The following is a 20317-nucleotide window of genomic DNA, read 5'->3' on the forward strand; positions in this document are numbered from 1 at the left end:
GGAGGTTAACCTTTAGGGTATCCTGCACAAGGACATCCAAGTCCCTTTGCATCTCTGCATTTTGAATTCTCTCCCCATCCAAATAATAGTCTGCCCATTTATTTCTTCCACCAAAGTGCATGACCATACACTTTCCAACATCGTACTCCATTTGCCACTTCTTTGCCCAGTCCCCTAAACTATCTAAGTCTCCCTGCAGGCTCTCTGTTTCCTCAATACTACCCGCTCCTCCATCTACCTTTGTATCATCAGCAAATTTAGCCTCAAATCCATTAATACTGTAATCCAAATCATTGACATACATTGTAAAAAGCAGCGGTCCCAACACTGACCCCTGTGGAACTCCCCTGGTAACCGGCAGCCAGCCAGAATGGGATCTCTTTATTCCCATTGTCCGTTTTCTGTCGATGCTCCACCCATGCTAGTAACTCTCCTGTAATTCCATGGGCTCTTATCTTGCTAAGCAGCCTCATGTGCGGCACCTTGTCAAAGGCCTTCTGAAAATCCAAGTACACCACATCTACTGCATCTCCTTTATCTATCCAGCTTGTAATTTCCACAAAAAATTGCGGTAGGTTAGTTTTGCCCCCCAGTGTTTGCTCAGAGGAAGAACAAGCTGGACCAGGGCAACTCAGAGCCTTGGACTGTATCTTTTTCTTATTGCTTTGTGACTGTATGTTTATTTTTGAAACTGTAACCATATGTCCTATATATGCTGGTAATGTGTTTTACACCTTGGTTCCAGAGGAATGCTGTTTTGATTAGCTGTATTTGTGTAAGGCTGATCGATAATTGAACTTGAAACTTGAACCTTCTGTGAGTCAGACTGGTGTCATAGTGCCGATCTCTTCACTCTGAGCTGATACTTCTCATAACACCTATCTAACCTCCCTTTGCCCTCGAACAGGATATCCTAGATGCCTTCTCTTCAGCTCCCTTCTCAATCGTTGAATGAAAGGGATGAAAGAAGAATGTTTCATAATACTTTACAGAGTATTGGTTAAGAAAGTTAAAAATAAAATGGAAGGAAAAGTAGGCTTAAGGTCCAACAGTCATAAAGGACACCAAAGTTATTTGACAATCAATGATCCCTTGCACCATCAATCTACAGGGCATGACACTCAATGACTTGGGCTATACTATTTATTTTTTAATACTTTTGCTACTATATATTTTCTGCTATCATGATTATATGTGTTATATGTGCTGAGTGTGACTGTTGATACTGTGTTCTGCGCCTACACCCCGAAGGAACACTGTTTTGTATTCACGTGTATGGTTGAGTGACATTTAAACTTGAACTTCATAGTATGATAAGCCCAGTGAAGAAATGAGATGTTCGTAAGAAGATCAGAGGCAAATTATCCAAAATTATGTACCAAAAAAAGTGGAAAAGGCATTTATTTTCAATATGAGTATTTAATTGTGACTGCATAATTGTGTAAACCCTAGTAAGAGTCCATAATGGGACCTTGGAAAACGTTGAACACTCCAGACTGCAAGAGTCACCTCAAAATAAAGGCAAATTTCGAGGTTGAAATTTACCATCATTTTCAGTGCCAACAGAGTCTTTCAGAAAAAGTGTGCTTGACAACCATGCATATGGAAAACTGGGCCGCAGTGCATCCTGAATTCCTGTGCACTTCTGAAACAAAGGCAGGCATCTCAAAGCACCGATGAGGTATCACCAATGTTGTCTCTACAAAAATCTCCAAATCCATTGCCGGGCTAAGTAAATAACTCTCTTCCTAGCTATCACCCCATCATTGAGACTTCAGATACATTCTGCTGCCTCTCTGATCAACAGACCATATTGTTTACATTGATCGGTGCCATTCTCTTGAAACAGGTACTCTATTCCAATTTCTGTCACAGCAGGAGACTGCCTGGTGCACAGAGAAAATGATTCAAGAATGCTTGCAAAACCACCTTGGTGAAGTGTAATGTTCTTAGCTCTAGATGTCTCAAATTTAGAAGGAACATTTTAGGATGGCGCTGAGAGGTTTAAGTTGCTTTGTCAGGAACACACAGAAGCTCACCATTTCTGGTGAAAGTATCATGCTACCCTTCACTTGTCCACCTGATCAGACATCTCCTGCCTCAGGTGTGGCAGGTTATGGAACCCACATTGGCATCATTTAAGCCCAGAGAACTGCCCAAGAAGAGAACCTGCTAGCAGCATACTGGAACTCCATTTAGCCGTACTACATGTCATAGAAAAATAACCTTCTAAATTCTGATAGCATCTATTGAAGATTGGGTGTAGCCTTTCGGCTAAAAACCTAAATAAGAGCTTAAGAAATTCATAGATTATAGTGAGGAGAGAGAAGCACGGTGGTGGTAATTAAAGTGTTAAGACTTTCTGAATGTTGTTAGTTGTAGTCACTTAGTTTACAGAGCTTAAGCACTGCAAAAACAAAAGAAATAGCTCGGAAATGTAATAGTATTCCAAAGAACATAATTTCCAATGGAGGTTAATCACTATGCTTTTGAAATCTCTGAACCATGGATAACCGTTAAGCCACTAGCCTAAAGCAGGGAGAATCCTGTGTTTTCTAACAACCTTTCCTTTCAGACAACTGAGAACTTCACTGCCAAATCCTGGCTAGGGTCTGATGCAACCTGATGGCATCCTGAAGGCGTATTGAGGCACACAGAGCCTGAAAGAGGCCCTGCAGCTCAATGACTTGCATCAAGAACATGTCATTGAATTCATCGTGTCATCCAGAAACAAATTAAGAGGAGTGAGAGCTGCCATTTACAGCAGTTCTGACAACAATTGCACTGATCACTGAGATTTAGGATTGCTTAAACATAACTGGCACCAAGATGGTCAATTCACATTGTTTGTGACAGGACGTCACTCCTAACCTTGTCTGATCTGAATGATAGAGTACACGAATATCAACTGAGGCTATAACCCGACACAATACCGTGCATGAGTTCAGAATCATACCAAGTGCTTTCCTCAAAGGAATTCAAAAGGTGAAGGCTCTACATGGCTGACAGCTCGGCTGCATTAATGTTTCATAGAATGTGAATGTATCTGTGCAGCATCTTTCAAAGCAAAAGAAAATTCACCATTTGTTTGCAGTGGCTTATTTTGCCAGTCATCCCCAGATTATTGACTGATAGTCAGAAGAACCTTTATTATAGCTGTTTTTACAATTTAGCTGCACTTTTGCATTCGTCCTTCAGAAAGAAAAAAATAACTTTTTGATTATGGATGATTTTCTCTTTTCATTCGTTCTTATTAAAGATTTTTCTTCCACTAGCTTTAATATCTATTTTTTCCTTGATCAGTCGATGCAGTTTTCAGGAGCTAATATGAATTAGACCACTTTATTTTTGTAAGTTAGGAAATTCCACCCAGCTAACCAGAAACATCGGATAACTGGCATCAGAGTTGGGAGAGGAATGATGGGAATCTGCTGCAAAAGCATGAATGTTCCTCTGAGAAAAATATTAAGGCCATCCTTCACTTTCAAGAACTAATTTTTAAAGGAAATTGTATTGTGGCAGGTCAACTTCCTCAGATAAAATATATTTTTCCCATCTGATTGGTGTTCATGCTTCATTAATTTTAAGGAAACAACTAATTAATCATCAGGATGCTTTTTTTTCATTAGTGAGGACTTTACCCACCATCAGCATACATCCATTGCTTGCAATGTCACAGGCAGTGTGAGTTTCCTGACACATGCTGGCAGCAGGGAAGATGTTTCACCATTGGCACAAGAAAATTTCAGATAAGTGTGAATATTGTTGTGGAATTTGAGTTTAATGAAAAATACATTCATCTGTTTTTTTTATGTGATTTTATCCAGGTCAGCCAGTATACATTTGCAATGTGCAGTTATCGGGAGAAAAAGGCTGAGCCACAAGAATTGCTGCAACTGGATGGGTACACAGTAGATTACACTGACCCACAGCCAGGTGAAAGGCTTCACTCCACAACTATTAAATTAATCAATTCAGCCCTGACTTCTAGAGAAATTGATACATCATCACATGAAACCACTGGTTTAGCAAGTGACTTTACTATGGCAATTTTCAGCTATTATCTTGTAATGTAATAACCATAATCTTTTAACAATATATGTAATTGTAACAGTATTGTTTACATGAGAGCATAGCCTTTTTTATTCCCTACCATGACCGTAATATGGCATAATTAATAATAGTAGAGCCCACATGGTAGAAGTCCATCTCAATCACTGTTTGCTACTTTTACTAAGTTTCTGTCAGCAACAAGTTGATTTGACAATTTGCAATATCTTCCACTTTTCCTCACCTTGCATCTGGAGCTCCTCCATCTGCACATGTCGTTCATATTCTCTATGGTCCCCACTTCTGATGTTCCTTGCCTCTCCTCCCAATACATACTTTGTAACAAAATTTCAACCTTTCTGGTCCTACACTTTAGAATTCTTATTTTGCTGTCTTCCTGTATCTTTCAACATATTCACAGTCATCCTTAAAGTCTACCTTTTTACCTCATCAGATGGTCTCCATTAAATCGTGTAAACTCAGTCATTCTCGCATCTGTAAGCCACTCTGACACTCGGAAACATTAGGACTACCATATAAAGTACAGAAGTACAGATCAAAGTTTAATCAGTGGGCTTTTATCTAATAACATTATCAGAGACTTTTCTTGAAAAGGTTTGTTAAAACCCAACTAAAATTTCAACTTTTGCCTCTTCACTGATTGTATTTCTTACCTAATACATAGTGTGTGTACATGTGTATGTACTTTTGTGTTTCCAAAATCTTTCTTCCCGTTATTATGTTTTTACCACAGTTTCCTATAAATTCCACTGTATACTGTATTTCTATGTCCACCTTTACAAAGTAAACGGGTGCTGTAATTATACCCTCCCACTAGTAGTCGTGCTATAGTTCTTCAGTTTTGCATTTTCCAGCTCAGCTTACCACAAAATACATGAGCTCCACTTATTGCCACTTTGGTGTTTCTCAGGTTACTAGGTTTTTGACATTTAACTATAAATAATATTAAGCCAAAATATATTGCATACATAAGGAATGAATATTTGATTTTAAACTGCGTATTGAAATACATCCTGCTGTTATAATTGTTTCATGCCCTCGTTTTGGGGCTATAGGTTGTCTTTACAACTATACATAATATTGTTGGAGATCCACAACCAATATATTAGAAAGTTTCAAAAGCTACGTCAGAAGAGAATTGAACAAAAATACTATGAGGCTGTGTGAGATTATCTGATGTGATGTCACACTGTTTTGACTGGACTCCAGGAAAAGAATAGAATGGATTGGCCCAGCATAGTTTGTTATTATACTGAGGGTTCACACAGTAAGTTGTTGATAATCTGCTGAAAATTTCATTGCTAAATCTGGACTGAGGTCCTAATTAAACATTTCATAGATGTCAAATTGTCAAAACCGTGCTTAAGTATTAAACTCTAAACAAATGATATTTATTGCAGTTTGAAATTGGAAATAGTCTGGCAAATGTTGAAGGATTATAAAATAGAAACCTTAGTTTTAATATGCTAAGTGTTATGAAGTTCACATAAGTGGTATCTCTTGTATATGCCAATGAAGTTTCGAAAACTTCCAAAAGTGATACATTTTCATGTGCTGTATTTGTGTACAGTGGATTCTATTGTTTCCACAGTGAAATTTACGAAGTATTTTCATTTTTATTTAAAAATGGAGCTAGTTTTTAAATATTGGCATCCTGTTTGTAAATAGATGTCATTTTAAGAGGGGAGATGCAAAGGTGTCAATAGCTGTGTGAATTTTGAATGCTGTCCTTGCACAGCATTAAAGATGGATTTTTCTGTCTGCTGAGTTAGAAATCAAGTTTTACAGTCTCCTTATACAGCTGTTGAATAATTCATCATCTAGGTCTGGAGGGCGGTAGAGCATTCTTTAATGCAGTTAAAGAAGGAGACACTGTGATCTTTGCCAGTGATGATGAGCAGGATCGGATCCTTTGGGTTCAGGCAATGTACCGTGCTACTGGTCAATCACACAAGCCTATCCCTCCAACTCAAGTCCAAAAACTCAATGCCAAGGGAGGAAATGTACCCCAGCTGGACGCTCCCATCTCCCAGTTTTGTAAGTTATTAATCATATTTGCTTTACAATTGCATGCTGTTTGACTGAATTGTCCTTTTGGTAAAAGACTAAAGGGCAAAATACTGGAATAATTGTTTGTATGTTCTGTTAGTACAGAATGGGCTTTCCATGTCCCTCAGGTATTTTAAGATATTTTAAAAGTATGTGTTTATACTAGTACTTAAACTGAGAATTTATAAAAAGAAATTTATTTGAAGAATTTTGCTGCTTGGAGAGAAACATGATTTGACAAATTGCTTTATAATCAATAATGTTCTAAAGAAAGTTACCTGAAACTTATTGGTGCCACTAAGCTACAAATTGTTGCTCAGTTTTATGCTTTCAGAATTGACTGTAGATCAATACTTTGTCTAGGATACCAATTCCAGTAATATCAAATTTTGTTGAGCTTCCTTTCAGAGATACTATACATGCTTACAGTCTTTTTTTTAAATTGCATGTGTTTTTGCTATCTTATCATTTATCAGTATCAAATACCATTCATAAATAGTTTGGTCAGCTTGGAAGATCTTAAAATAGACACTGGTCTATAAGTACCCCCCTCTCAGTTTGATTCCGGGACATTGCACTCTCTTGTCTTCCAGTGCAATTCCCTCTTTTTGCTGATTTTATATTGGAGCCTATAGTACATATGTTTTACCACAGTGAGTACCAGATTAGTTTCAATGTGGCCTGTAGGGCACTAGTTGGTGGTGTGGGTTATGTCGTACCCCATATTGTGAGGCTGTCAACGAATGCACACTAAATCCACCGGAAGTATATAAGGTAAACAGATTGTGACATCAATGTTGTTTTTGACACTAACACTCCCGCATTGGAGCTAGTGTCCTCCCTTAATTCATTCAGCAGCAACCATGCTCCTCTCCCCTCCCCTACTACGGCTATTAAAATGGATCACAAGCTGCTTTCAGGTTTGTTGCTGATGGAATGCTGCTGGCTGATGCTATGATGCTACAAATCCCTGTTCTTTTTAAAAGTTTATTTTTAATGAAGCAGCATCATTTTTGCATGTACAGCCTTTAACATAACAAAATATCCTAAAACGTAATCAAATAAAATTTAATAACATGCTGCAGAAGGAGATTTTAGAGCAGGCAATCAATGCTTGCTATGGTCTGATAGCTTAAGATCTATCCACTGTTTGAGAAGTGATTAAATTTACAGATGATCAAGAGGCCAGAGTCAAAGGTGCACAAATATCTTTAGGATATAGTGCCAAAGATGGCTACAGAGATGGGAATGGGTGTGACCGTGGAGAATTTTGAAAGGAAAGATTACTTTGGACATTACTTAAACAACCAGAGGTAGCAACCAGAGGGGTGATGGAAAGACAAGTCCTAATACTTATTAAAACATGGGCAGTGGAGTTTATGATGACTTCCAGTATTTGTAGAGTAGAATTGGGAAGCTTTAAGTGGCAACATTGGAATAATCTAATATAGAATTTAACAAAGGGATATATCAGCTTCTCAGCAGGTGGTGCACTGAAGCAGGGGCAATCATGTATTGTTGCAAAGATGTATGTATTCAGTCTAACCTTTTGGTCTGAGTCTCTTGAGGTTAGATACTAAACCAATATTGTGATCAGCTAGCTGTTTCAGACAGTAGCCAGGTAAGGGATGGAATCAACAGCCAGGATAAAACTGTAAACAATGTCTTTGACCTCACTGGAATTCAGTTTGACAAGATTTTCACCTGTGCTAATGTTGGCTATCGGAAAAACTGCCCAATAGTTTAGATGTAGCAGAAGGTTCAAGAGATACATTCTTGATTCACTGTTGGATCCATTAATGTGCTTATGAAAGTCAGTCCTGAGAACAAGCAGCATGTAGCTGAGGAAAAGGAAAGGATCAAAGATAGACCCAAAAATAATGGAATGAATGTAGGAATGGAGGAAATGTAAGTGATTCCATGATTATATTGAATAGGATGAAAGCAGAAATGCCTATTCCCTTCCAGGTGATGACATGGAAGAGGGTTCGAGGGAGACATTAAAGACTTAAAAGTGATTTGTGAACAACCAGAGTGATACATTACTTTTGTTGTAGCCTTACTGGATGTCACTCACAATACTGACCAGAGGTTTTTAAGTACTATGCCAGGATTCACTCTGGGCAGATTATAGCAAAAAGTTAGAGGAATTTGTGAGCTTAGAGCACATTGGAAGACTTTGAAGAAAAGAATTGATATGAAATGGAAATTTGAACAAATGAGGAAATCCAGACATGTTCTATTTTACCAAGATGTCAAACCAACCTAAAAGGATTCTGTTTAGTCAATGTCTAGAAGGTGTGAGACCATTGTAAATTTATCATGCAAATTAGTACCAGGCATCCTGGAAAATTTTATGTTTTTCCTTCATTCTATGGCAATGTGTGTGCAGGTATATTTTGGACAGAGCTCCAAATCAAAACTGCAGAGCGATGAGGCCACTCTAGCAGCAACACTGCACCTGTCCCAGAACCCATTGCAATGTGGACATCATACAAAGAGCAGAAGCAATGATACCAGACAGCTAATAATAGAATGTACTTTTGCCTATCCAAAGAATAAAAAGACTGCGATAGGTCCATGGCATACCAGGGAGTGTGAGGTGACTCTTCTGTAGCTTGTAATTCAGAATGGATTTTGATAAATAGAAATGAGATGTCAGGAGATTGGATATATTGAAACCAACATCACCATAACTTCCACCCCATCACTGACCGTGATCTGGATAATGGACCATACAGTGGTCATGAGCAATATCCCCTTCCTCTGGCTGAGGTGTTGAAGGCACATCTAGCCAATCATGTCCGTGTGTTGTGTGACATCCTGTCGTGCAAAAGAGAGAAAGAGATAAGTGCTTTACTGAGTCCCATACAATATGGCTCTCATTGTTAAATATCTGCAGATGTGAACATCTTAATGCAAATGCATCAGAGTGTGGTGGAAATTAGGTATGGATCCTATTACCTTAAATTGTTCTTAACTGAGTAATTATGGTGTGGTGAGCAATGGCTGAGGTTCACAGTGTGATGGAGAAGATCTGACATTAGAAGACATCTGCTTGGCTATAACTATGTAAACATTGAGCTTCTAGCAGTGACTAGTCCACTGATGTCTTTGGCAAAGCTGGTAGAGTCACGGTCTCACATCTCCCAAAACCTGGGTTAAATCTTGAACTTGGGTGTTGTCTATATAGAATTTGCACATTCCCCCTGGGATGATATAGGTTTCCTCCAGCATGTCATAAGATGTGAAAGTTGGTAAGTTGGTTGATAAGTGTAAATTACTGCTATTGTGCAGGTGAATGTTAGAATCTGGGGTGAGTTGATTAAAATATGCATAGAATAAACATATAGGATTAGTGTGAATGGTGATTGATAGTCGGTTCATAGGGCCTGTTTGGGTGCTGTAAGCCTCCATATTGAATGTGCCTGTCCTTTGCTCCATTATTTGTGTCGGTATTATCTGTGCAGTGCTACAAAATCTTTGAGTCCATTTTTCTGTGTGTGGTGCCACGCACAGTCTTTTGAGAAAACCATATGCTGCAGTCACAATGCATTATATAAATGCTACCAACTGGCTCCCTGCTGAACTGCTCATAGAACTTTGATTGCAGAGTTCAATCATCCAGGAACAATGTTGGCATTCAGCCTGTATCTGAAGTATTAGGTGTAGGTTAATTCCTCTTTGCATCAGATTTAGCCCCAGAACTTTGTCCTTCTGTAGGATTTTGGAGTACAGTGGAAAAAAGAGGAAAACATTGCAAAAAAAAGTTATCAGAATTAAGAGGATGCAACTACTAGGAAAGCTTCAGATACAGTCTTTGGAAAAGCAGAAAGTAAAGCAAAATAAAAGGACTTTTAATATGTTTACCTTTGAGAAGTATGGGTGTGTGCAGAATTGCCAATGTCTAAGACTGGAACAAACAAATCACATCAAGAATCAAGAAAAGAGCATGGTGGGAATTCGAAACTTACTTCCAAAGGAAATGAAAGGAAGTGATACAAACAAGAATCAAATCTGCATTTGAGAAGAGTTTGATGCATTGGAGAGAGGATAGGAGAGATTGGGAGGGGGGTGGGTGCTGAATGTGGAGATTGATTTAGAGAGAGAGAGAAGACACAGTACATCAACACAGTCTAGTTAGGCTGAATAGCTCTTTTTTTTCTTGCTGTGGGTCCAATATAAAGTTTAAGGATAAAGGAAAGATTAGCTTTGTTTCTTATGTTACGTACCCCGTAACTGTGTTGCCAAACCAGCAGAAATGGATCACTCAGTTGGAGTCTGGAGTACTAGAACTAAGAAAGTTTTATTAAAGAAACAAGCAACACAGTAATCGAAAGGATAATAAATGCAACAGTTCAACAATGATAGCCACACATGTGCACAGAATTAAGATAACAGCATCAATCAAGCTCTATCGTTGTCTAGGGGTAAATGACCAAATTTCAAAATGACTCAAAGTTCAGTCCAGTTCAGTTCGCAGTAATCGTTGCCATGGCGATGGACAACGTGGGGGAAGAGAGAGATAGAACAGGAACAACTGATCATTCAGAACACTGCTTCACTCACAGACCGGCGATATGGCTCACAAGCAACTTTTGGGCGGGTCCTTGGTGATGTCACCTGAGGTCACCGTCTGTGACCCCTCCTCCAGATGCGGTCGATCCTCTGCAGTGAACCCGGCACCCAGGCAAGGGCGGACACACACCGGGTTCCCGCTGATCGTACCTTTCCACCCTGGTCGTTGTCTGGTACTTCTCACCCACTCGTGAGAGGCGCACCGCTTCCAGGGTCTCATTACCTCGGGTGGCGTGTGTGTCCTGCCTTAGCGAACCGGTCCCTTTTTATCCCCCTGCTGGGGCATCGCCTGTCCATCACTTCAAACAGTTCAAGGTTCAAAGAGGGGAGCCGCTCCAGACAGCTCTCTCTCCCCCGTTCCTTCATTACACATCTCCAGACGCTGCTCCATTGTTCCTTATCTCTCCTTCCCCTGAGGGCAGGTGGCAGACCACTTGCTGATGTCACTGATGCTAACCCAGACCAGCAAACATCTTAATTTTATGTGTATTCTCATAACACTTCCCCCCTTTTAAGGATTTTTACCGGGAGGTAAAAATTACAAACATGACTACATTATTAGATACACACACAAATATGCATCTTTATCAGTTATTTGGCTAATACAGAGAATTTGAAGCTGTCAACACCTTGACAGACAGTCATCACATTTTCTGTTCCTTTTACACATGTTATTAATAATCCCTTAGACCAGGCTCCAACTCAGCAAACTTCATAGTGGCCAAAAACACTGATGAATTGCGACCAATGTAACCCCTCATTTGGTTTTGTCCCGGACCACAACAACAAGGGTCGTCCCATTCCGACTCAATTTTCTCTCGCAAGGGCTTAGTAGGAGGGGGACGGGTATTGACCGCAGAGTTATTGCAAAACTTCCTGCAGTACCCCACCATCTCCAAAAGCCTTCTGAGGGCCCTCTTGTCTGTCGGGGTTGGGAGGTCAGCGATAGCCTGCACTGTAGCTTGCATCACTGCCAGCTGCCCCTGTGTCACCACAATTCCCAGGTAAGTGACCCTCGTGTGGCCGAATTCATTTTTTTCAAGGTTCACTATCAAACTGGCTTCAGACAGCCGTATTAAATTGCCAATACACACCTCTGTGTTCATCAGCCCTTTAGTCACTGAATTACTCATTAAATATGGGTGTTGTTTACTTGGCTGCCCTATTGTAACCACCATCACCCAACGTCCCAGTTCTTTGCATTTCCTCGGGACAATCAAACACATGGGTGCGAGTCGTTTAATTACTCCTTCTAAAGATTCGCTTTGTTCGGGGATTAAGGGAGAGACCTTATCAGTAGACCTGGCCAAAACAATAGCCTTCTCCCATCTGACCGATCCCATCCTAATCTTTTCAAAATGGTTTTTTCCTCTTATCAGGGGGCCCCTAGCTTCATTGATTTCCACGCTAACACCGACTAGGTTTGTTAGCATATCAAAAGCCGGTGACCGTCTCAGTTCGCGTCGGTCATGATCAATAACATTTCTCCCCCTGGGCAGCCGGTAAATCTCTTTCATGATTCCACCAACTGTTTCCTCCAGCACCGCAAAATGTCCACCGGGGGGTACCTCGTGGGCCATGTTAAAAACCTCATCCCCATAACTCTTTTGCACCACCCCCCATTCTTCATCTGCGGGCACTGTACTTGATTTCCCTTTCTTCCTTAGCACTTCCTCCGCTACACAATAGCCTACTAGTTCCCTTGTCAAGGCTGTGTCAGAGAGAGCTGTCTCTGCAAAAACCATCAGCCCCTCGCCTCGCTCCTGCGTCTGCACAAATTCTTTCCTGGCTACTGCTACGTCCGTCCCAGCTCCCTCACTACCTCTTATCTCACGACACCCTGTCTCATACAAGGTTGGTAGAAATGTTTCAGCTAAATTTACCACCACAGCTAAATTCACTACTGCAGCCCCATGATGAACCTGTGAGTCCATGGGCGGGGCCTCAATGCTGGCAGGCTGACCTGTCAATCTCACGACTGGGAACACGATTCCTCCGGCGATGTCATTACCGAGCAAGACTTCCACCTCTTTCATCGGTAATTCGGACCTCACCCCGATCGTGACTAGTCCAGAGACCAGGTTGCTCTGTAAGTGTATCTGGTGCAAAGGGACTGACTCTGTCCCTTCCCCAACACCTTTGACCTCTACCTCCCCAGTCTGGGTCTCTGAGCTAAACTCTAATACACTCTTCAGTATTAGTGACTGACACGCTCCCGTGTCTCTCCAGATCCGCACTGGAACTGGTTTTAACCTCTCCTTCACTGACACCAGTCCGGCCGAGATAAACCTCTCGCGCCCTTCCTGGACTTTTTCAGACCTGTCCTTCCCTAGCGGTTCGCTTAACAGCTCGATACAGCCATTCAAAATTTCCGCTTTTCCTTTCCCCGTCTCCTTCCTTGGGGCAAAGCACCTGGACGCAAAGTGTCCGGCTTTCCCACAATTATAACAGACGACCCCAGGAGACTTCCTACCAGACTGCTCCCGGTCTACCTTATCCTTTTCACTAGTCCCCGGCTTACTTTCTGACTTTTCCGGCGGACTCTCCCCGCCATCCTGACTACCCTTCTGGTAGCCTTTACTCGGGGCAAACTTCATTTTATGCGTCAACGCATACTCATCCGCTAACTTAGCAGTTGCGGCTAACGTGGCTGCCTCTTTCTCATCGAGGTAGGGTCTCATACCCTCAGGGACACAACCTTTAAACTGCTCAATCAGGATCAGTTGTAGCAGTCTGTCATAATCCCCCTCTACCCCCTTTGAGGCGCACCAACGCTCACAATATGTCTGCATCTCACGGGCAAACTCCAAATACGTGCGGTCCCACTGCTTCCTCGCATTCCGGAACCTCTGCCGGTATGCCTCCGGGACCAACTCATAAATCCTGAGGATGGCCTCTTTCACCACCTCGTACCTCTGGGCATCTTCCGCGGACAAAGCTGAGTAAGCTTCTTGGGCCTTCCCTTTCAGTACACTCTGAAGTAAAACAACCCACTTATCCCTCGGCCAGTCCTGACTTATAGCCACTTTTTCGAAGTGGAGAAAGTACCGATCCACATCGGTATCGTCAAATGGGGGAACCAGCCTAACCTCCTGGGTCGCCCAGAACCCTCCACCTTGGTTCGGCACGAGCCCCTGCTCGGCCCTTATCTTTAACTTCTCCAGCTCAAATTCCCTTTCCCTCTGTTTCCCTCTCTCTTCTCGCTCCCATTGCCTCTCTTTCTCCTCTCTCTCTAACTGTCTGTCCCTCTCTCTCTGTTCTCTCTCCAACTGTCTTTCTCTCTCTTGCCTTTCTACCTCTTTCTCTTTCTCCTGCCTTTCTAACTGTTTCTCTTCGTGTTCTAACTGCCATACCCGGAACTCGTGCTCGAGTCTCAGTTTTTCAAGCTGTACCTGTACCGCGTCTTCAGCAGGTTTTTCAATAGACACCACCCCCAGCTCACCTTGGGGAAACACACCTTTAGATACATAGTGCTCTACAATAGCTCTGTGTATCTCCTCTCTCCTCATTGTCGACTTTACCTTAGCAAGATTCAACCATTTGGCCACAGCTATCAATTCCGATTTCCTGGCATCCTCTAATGCCTCCAAGGTCGGCGCCTTTATAGATTCCTCAGCCTCCATTTCTGCTGTTTGTCTTTTCTTTCTTTCGGGAATTTTAACCCAATCAATTTACTCCGTCCCAAATTTAGCGTTCAAAATCGCGGACGAGAACCCCACTTATGTTACGTACCCCGTAACTGGGTTGCCAAACCAGCAGAAATGGATCACTCAGTTGGAGTCTGGAGTACTAGAACTAAGAAAGTTTTATTAAAGAAACAAGCAACACAGTAATCGAAAGGATAATAAATGCAACAGTTCAACAATGATAACCACACATGTGCACAGAATTAAGATAACAGCATCAATCAAGCTCTATCGTTGTCTAGGGGTAAATGACCAAATTTCAAAATGACTCAATGTTCAGTCCAGTTCAGTTCGCAGTAATCGTTGCCATGGCGATGGACAACGTGGGGGAAGAGAGAGATAGAACAGGAACAACTGATCATTCAGAACACTGCTTCACTCACAGACCGGCGATATGGCTCATAAGCAACTTTTGGGCGGGTCCTTGGTGATGTCACCTGAGGTCACCGACTGTGACCCCTCCTCCAGATGCGGTCGATCCTCTGCAGTGAACCCGGCACCCAGGCAAGGGCGGACACACACCGGGTTCCCGCTGATCGTACCTTTCCACCCTGGTCGTTGTCTGATACTTCTCACCCACTCGTGAGAGGCGCACCGCTTCCAGGGTCTCGTTACCTCGGGTGGCGTGTGTGTCCTGCCTTAGCGAACCGGTCCCTTTTTATCCCCCTGCTGGGGCATCGCCTGTCCATCACTTCAAACAGTTCAAGGTTCAAAGAGGGGAGCCGCTCCAGACAGCTCTCTCTCCCCCGTTCCTTCATTACACATCTCCAGACGCTGCTCCATTGTTCCTTATCTCTCCTTCCCCTGAGGGCAGGTGGCAGACCACTTGCTGATGTCACTGATGCTAACCCAGGCCAGCAAACATCTTAATTTTATGTGTATTCTCGTAACAGTTACATGTACATCGAAACATACAGTGAAATGCGTCATTTGCGTCAAATCAAATCAGTGAGGATTGTGCTGGGCAGCCCACAAATGCTTATGTTTATGCTTATGCTGCAAACATAGCATGCCCACTACACACTAAACCTAACTATATGCCTTTGGAGTGTGGAAGGAAACCTACACAGTCACGAGGATGAACGTACAAGCTCTCTACCGACAGAAATGGGAACTAAACCTTGATGGGTGATTGCTAGCTGGCACTGTAACATGATGCATTAACTGCTACTCTACGCAAATTAGCATTTGATGTGTTAAGTTGCCCTACTTATCTGACTATTGTAGTTTCAGTTGCACCTTCTGATATTATATTTTTCACTTTGTTATTCTTCTCAATAAAAAAGCAAAGCAAGTATTATATTAATGATAATATTAAAAATGAATGAAAATATAGATGGCATGGTTAATAGGTTTGCAGATGACACCAAAATTGGTGGATTAGTGGGCAATGAAAAAGGTTATCTAGATCAACTGGGAAAGTGGGCCAAGGAATAGCAGATGGAATTTAACTCAAACAAATGCCAAGTGTTGTATTGGGGATTTTAAACCAAGGCAGGAATTGCATTGTAAATGGCTGTAGAACAGAGGGGTGTAAGTGCAAGTACATTGTTCCTTAACATCGGCCACACAGGTTGTTTGGGTGGTGACAAAAATGTTTAGCATTGAGTACAAGAGATGGGATGTCATATTAGTAAAGCTGTACGTGGGGTAATGTGTGTAGTACTGGTTACTTAGTTATATTTATAGAAAGGATGGCATTAAACTGGAAATAGTATAGGAAAGGATTTACAGGGACTTTGCCGGAACTGGAGCCTTAAGAGATAAGGAGAGATTGTAGAGCTGGGTTTGTTTTCCCTTGACCTTATAAAGATATGTAAAATCTTGAGAGGCCTACATAAGGTGAATGGTCACCTTATGTCTCTTTCCCAGGGTAGAGCAGTCTAGAACTAAAGGGCATAGGTTCAAGGAGCGAGAGGCAAAATTTAAAAAGGGTCTGAGGAGCAAGTTTTTCTCACAGAAGATGACGGCTATATGGAACAAACTACCAGATTAAGTTGGAGATATAGTTACAATCACAATCTTTAAAAGATAGGTACATGGATGTGTAACCCTGAGGTTCAGCCAGCATATGTTTGTCTAGGGTAAGACACCCTCTGGCCCAGCCAGACTGAGAAATCTCATTTGTGTGGATGTTGTGTGCTGTGTTACAAATCTGAACCTCAAAATGTCAGACGGTACACCATATGCAATTAAACGATTGAACTTTATAAATCTTAATCTGACTATAGGGTTAGTAAAGAAAAGAAAAAGGAAAAGGGCCCATTTTAATGAAACAGTCTAAAGTGCACGTTGCAGCTCACAGAATTGTCCAGTCGTCCCCCATCGACCTCCTCCAAGAGTCGCAGACCGTCGGACCCTCACTCCGAGTCCACTCCGTCCGGAAGTCTATCAACTCTTTCCATTCGTGTCTTCTCTCTTCATCTCTCGCCGACAAAAGACCACAAAGTGCCTGCTGTGAAACCCACAAAGTGCCTGCTGTGAAACCCACAAGAAAGAACAACATCCCTCTCATTGGCTAACATACATTCCCAAAGCCCCTGTTATCTCTAGTCATAACCCAAACATTGCTGCTACAGAGAAACCATTACCTTAGCAGTAAAACATTACAGAGAGGCCATTACATTAGCAGTGAAACCTTACAGTGTGTTACACTCTACCCCCACCAAATTTAGACATGTCCTCATGATGTTGAGATAATTCGCCAACCCTTCCTGCAAAACACAAAGTCCAATCCAGGTGCAAAAGACAGTAACATAGCTCCCCAAAATGGTAGGGGTCACACTCTGTTCCCCCAGTGCTACATAGGCCAGCCTATCCAGTGGTCGCCTAATTCTCTGAAACCTCTGTACCTCCTCACCTAACTCTTCAGGTTCAGACACTACTGGAGGTACTTCCAGTCTACCTAGCGAGGCCTCCCCCAACCTATCACTCGTGCCCACCTGCAACTCGAACCCCTCTGTCCCGTGTCCAAGCCCCACTTCATTCCCTGCAGGGTCCCACTGCAACCCAGGCTTCCCACAGCTAGCCCCCCCCCCCACCACTTCACCTGACTCAGTGGGAGAAGGGCTGTGAGTCTCTTCCTCAGTCATTGGAGAGTTAGTGAAAGGCAGCATATACCACACATCCAGATCATCATCCACCAAATCAGTATCCCTCTCATGGGCAGGGCCCAGCCCAGCCTCTCCTGCTGTGGGCCCTGCAGTCGCCCCGCGTTTTCGCAGAGCCCTCTTACTAGGGGTAGGCTCCAAGTCGGGCTCTGGGTCCACCTGCACCTCTTGTTCCAGAGGCAGCAGGTGGTTCCAGTGCAGAATCTTGACAGGCCCATTCCCATCCTCTGGTTTCACCCGGAAAACTGGTAGGTTTGGCATTTGGCTCTCCACCACATAGGGCTTAGCTGCCCAACGGTCCGCCAATTTATGTTTCTCAGGTTGCCCCAGATCCCTTATGAGGAACTAGAATCCCGGCAGGAGTTGAGAGAACCTCACCTTTTGATCATACCTCCTCTTACTTCCTTGATTCTGCCCGGCAGCCGCAACCCCAGCTAATTCATAAGCCCTCTTCAGCTCTCTTCTCATGTCAGACACATACTTCAGATAAGTTTTCAGTGGTAAGGCGCCCTCATCAATCCCAAAACAAAGGTTAATGGGCAACCTTGCCTCGCACCCAAACATCAGATAGTATGGCGAGTACCCAGTAGCTTCATTTTGAGTACCGTTGTAACTGTGAACCAGATGTCCAATTTGTTAACTCCGCCTGCTCTTCTTGCTGATATCCACGGTCCGGAGCATGTCGAGCAAGGTCCGATTAAGCCTTTCGAGCTGGGGATCACCCCGCAGGTGATAGGGTGCGGTCCTTGACTTTTCAACCCCAAGCATGCCCAGTAACTCATGGATGAGCCTGCTCTCAAAATCCCGCCCTGATCACTATGTATCTGCCTGGGAAGGTCATAATAAATGAAATATTTCTCCCATAACACTTTTGCCACTGTGGATGCCCTCTGGTCCTTGGTAGGAAAAACCTGCGCATTTCTGGTGTAGTGGTCAATGATGGCTAAGACATTCACTGAGTTGCTGGCATCGGGTTCTATTGATAGGAGATCCATACACACCAGGTCTAGGGGCTCCGCACTGTGCAAGTGGGACGAGGGAGCTGCCCACATAGGCAGTGTCTTCCACCGCATGCATCGAATGCATGACTTGCAGTATTCTTCAACCTCTGACTTCATCCGGGGCCAGTAAGACCGATCTCTGAGCAATCCATAGGTCTTTCCTATCCCCAAGTGTCCAGAATCATCATGAAGTGACTTCAACACAATCCTCCGATACTTCTCCATCAGAACCAGCGGGACACCCCCCAAGCCCACTCGGCTGGCATCCATATATAGTATATCCGGCAACCGAGGGTCCACAAAAGTCAGCACCGGTGCCTGGGTCAGCAGCTCCTTCAACAACTAAAAGGCCTCTTCACATTTTGCATCCATTTTGCTCCGAAGGGCTAAGATACTCTCCACCTTCCTGTCTTTTTTTTCCCTCTCCCTTTCTTCCCCAAGGGAGGGAAACTTCACAGAAGCAGATTCAATGGGTGACTCACTTTTGCGTAGCCCTTCACAGACCTCCGATAGTAACCACAGAACCTGAGGAACGAGCGCAGAGAGCTCACAGTCTGGGGTCTTGGCCAAGTCGTCACAGCCTCGATCTTAGCCGGATCTGAGCCTACTCCATATCGTGAGACTATGTGCCCAACATAGCTAACAGATGTTTTGCAGAACTGGCACTTGTCCAGGGAAAGTTTTATCCCTTCAGCTTTCAGGCGACCAAACACCTTCAGTAGCCTGACTTCTTGTTCCTCCAAGGTAGACCCAAACACCATGAGGTCATCCAGATACACCAATACCTCAAGCAAGTTCATATCCCCCACTATCTTCTCCATGACCCAATGGAAGGTTGCAGGGGCTCTCGAGATGCCCTGGGGCATCCTTTCAAACTGGAAGAGTCCCAGGGCACATAAAAAATTCATCTTCTCTTTGTCAGCCTCACTCATGGGGATCTGATAATATCCATTCCTTAAGTCCAGCACACTAAACCACTTCATACCACTCAGACAGGCCAGTGCATCTTCGATCCTCGGGACCATATACTGGTCAGGGACGGTGCGCCTGTTCAGAGCCCTATAGTCCACACATATCCATACCTTCCCATTCTTCTTCCAGGCCACCTCTGCAGGGGCCAGTCTCCATGACCTGTCTCTCTAAACTGGGTGTCCTCGGTCACCCAGATAGTGTGACGAGTGCTTTTAAAACAACCCACATCAAACCCATCAGTGGAAAAGACACCTTCCAGCATCAACATCTTCCCTACCAACCTCCTCTTCCAACCTGCAGGAACCGGGGGGGTCCCGAAAGTTAAATGACTCAGCAATCAAATTTCCCCCTTATTCCAATAGTTGCTCTCCAGCTTGTCTCAGAGGGACACTAGTCACTACCATCACCGGGAACAGATACACGAGGGGCATCCCCTGCCTGAAGGTGACCTCCCTCTTCATAGTGTTCCTGACGATCGCTGCTATTCTGCTCGCCTGTACAACCGAGGGCTTCTGCAGTTCAGGCCTCACCAGTACCCGAGCAGGAAATCCCGACTCCCCTTCGTGGTCTTCCGGAGCTTCCACTAAAAGGGCCTCGCCCTCAGGCACTCCGGGAAATTTGGGGGTCCCCATCACTCTCGCTACTTCCCCAGGCCATACCACCATTGGCTTCACCTGGGTGAACCACACAGTCCCTCATCTAAAGTCGGTATCTGGCCCATTGCAGCCACGCACTTTCTCAAAAGCAGCTCGAAACACCGAGTGCGCGGACAATATTCCCAGAAAGCTTTCGCCAGCCTTCTACTTGCAGGCCCCCATGAGCCTCCTCGCAAGAGGGGTTCCCCACCAGA

At 43.5% G+C, this 20317-nt stretch overlaps 1 protein-coding gene across 9 annotated transcripts in view; it reads left to right on the forward strand.

Annotated features, from left to right (window-relative positions):
• cadpsa (Ca2+-dependent activator protein for secretion a) overlaps window positions 1-20317 on the forward strand; it is a 513475-nt gene that overhangs the window by 343833 nt on the left and 149325 nt on the right. For all 9 annotated transcript variants that reach the window (XM_063067977.1, XM_063067980.1, XM_063067978.1 and 6 more), the window contains exons 10-11: window positions 3828-3936; window positions 5896-6108. In XM_063067977.1, the coding sequence (XP_062924047.1) occupies window positions 3828-3936; window positions 5896-6108 (322 nt within the window). The remainder of the gene's footprint in view (window positions 1-3827; window positions 3937-5895; window positions 6109-20317) is intronic.

Source organism: Mobula hypostoma, chromosome 15 (genome assembly GCF_963921235.1).
Source record: "Mobula hypostoma chromosome 15, sMobHyp1.1, whole genome shotgun sequence".
Lineage (NCBI taxonomy): Eukaryota > Metazoa > Chordata > Chondrichthyes > Myliobatiformes > Myliobatidae > Mobula > Mobula hypostoma.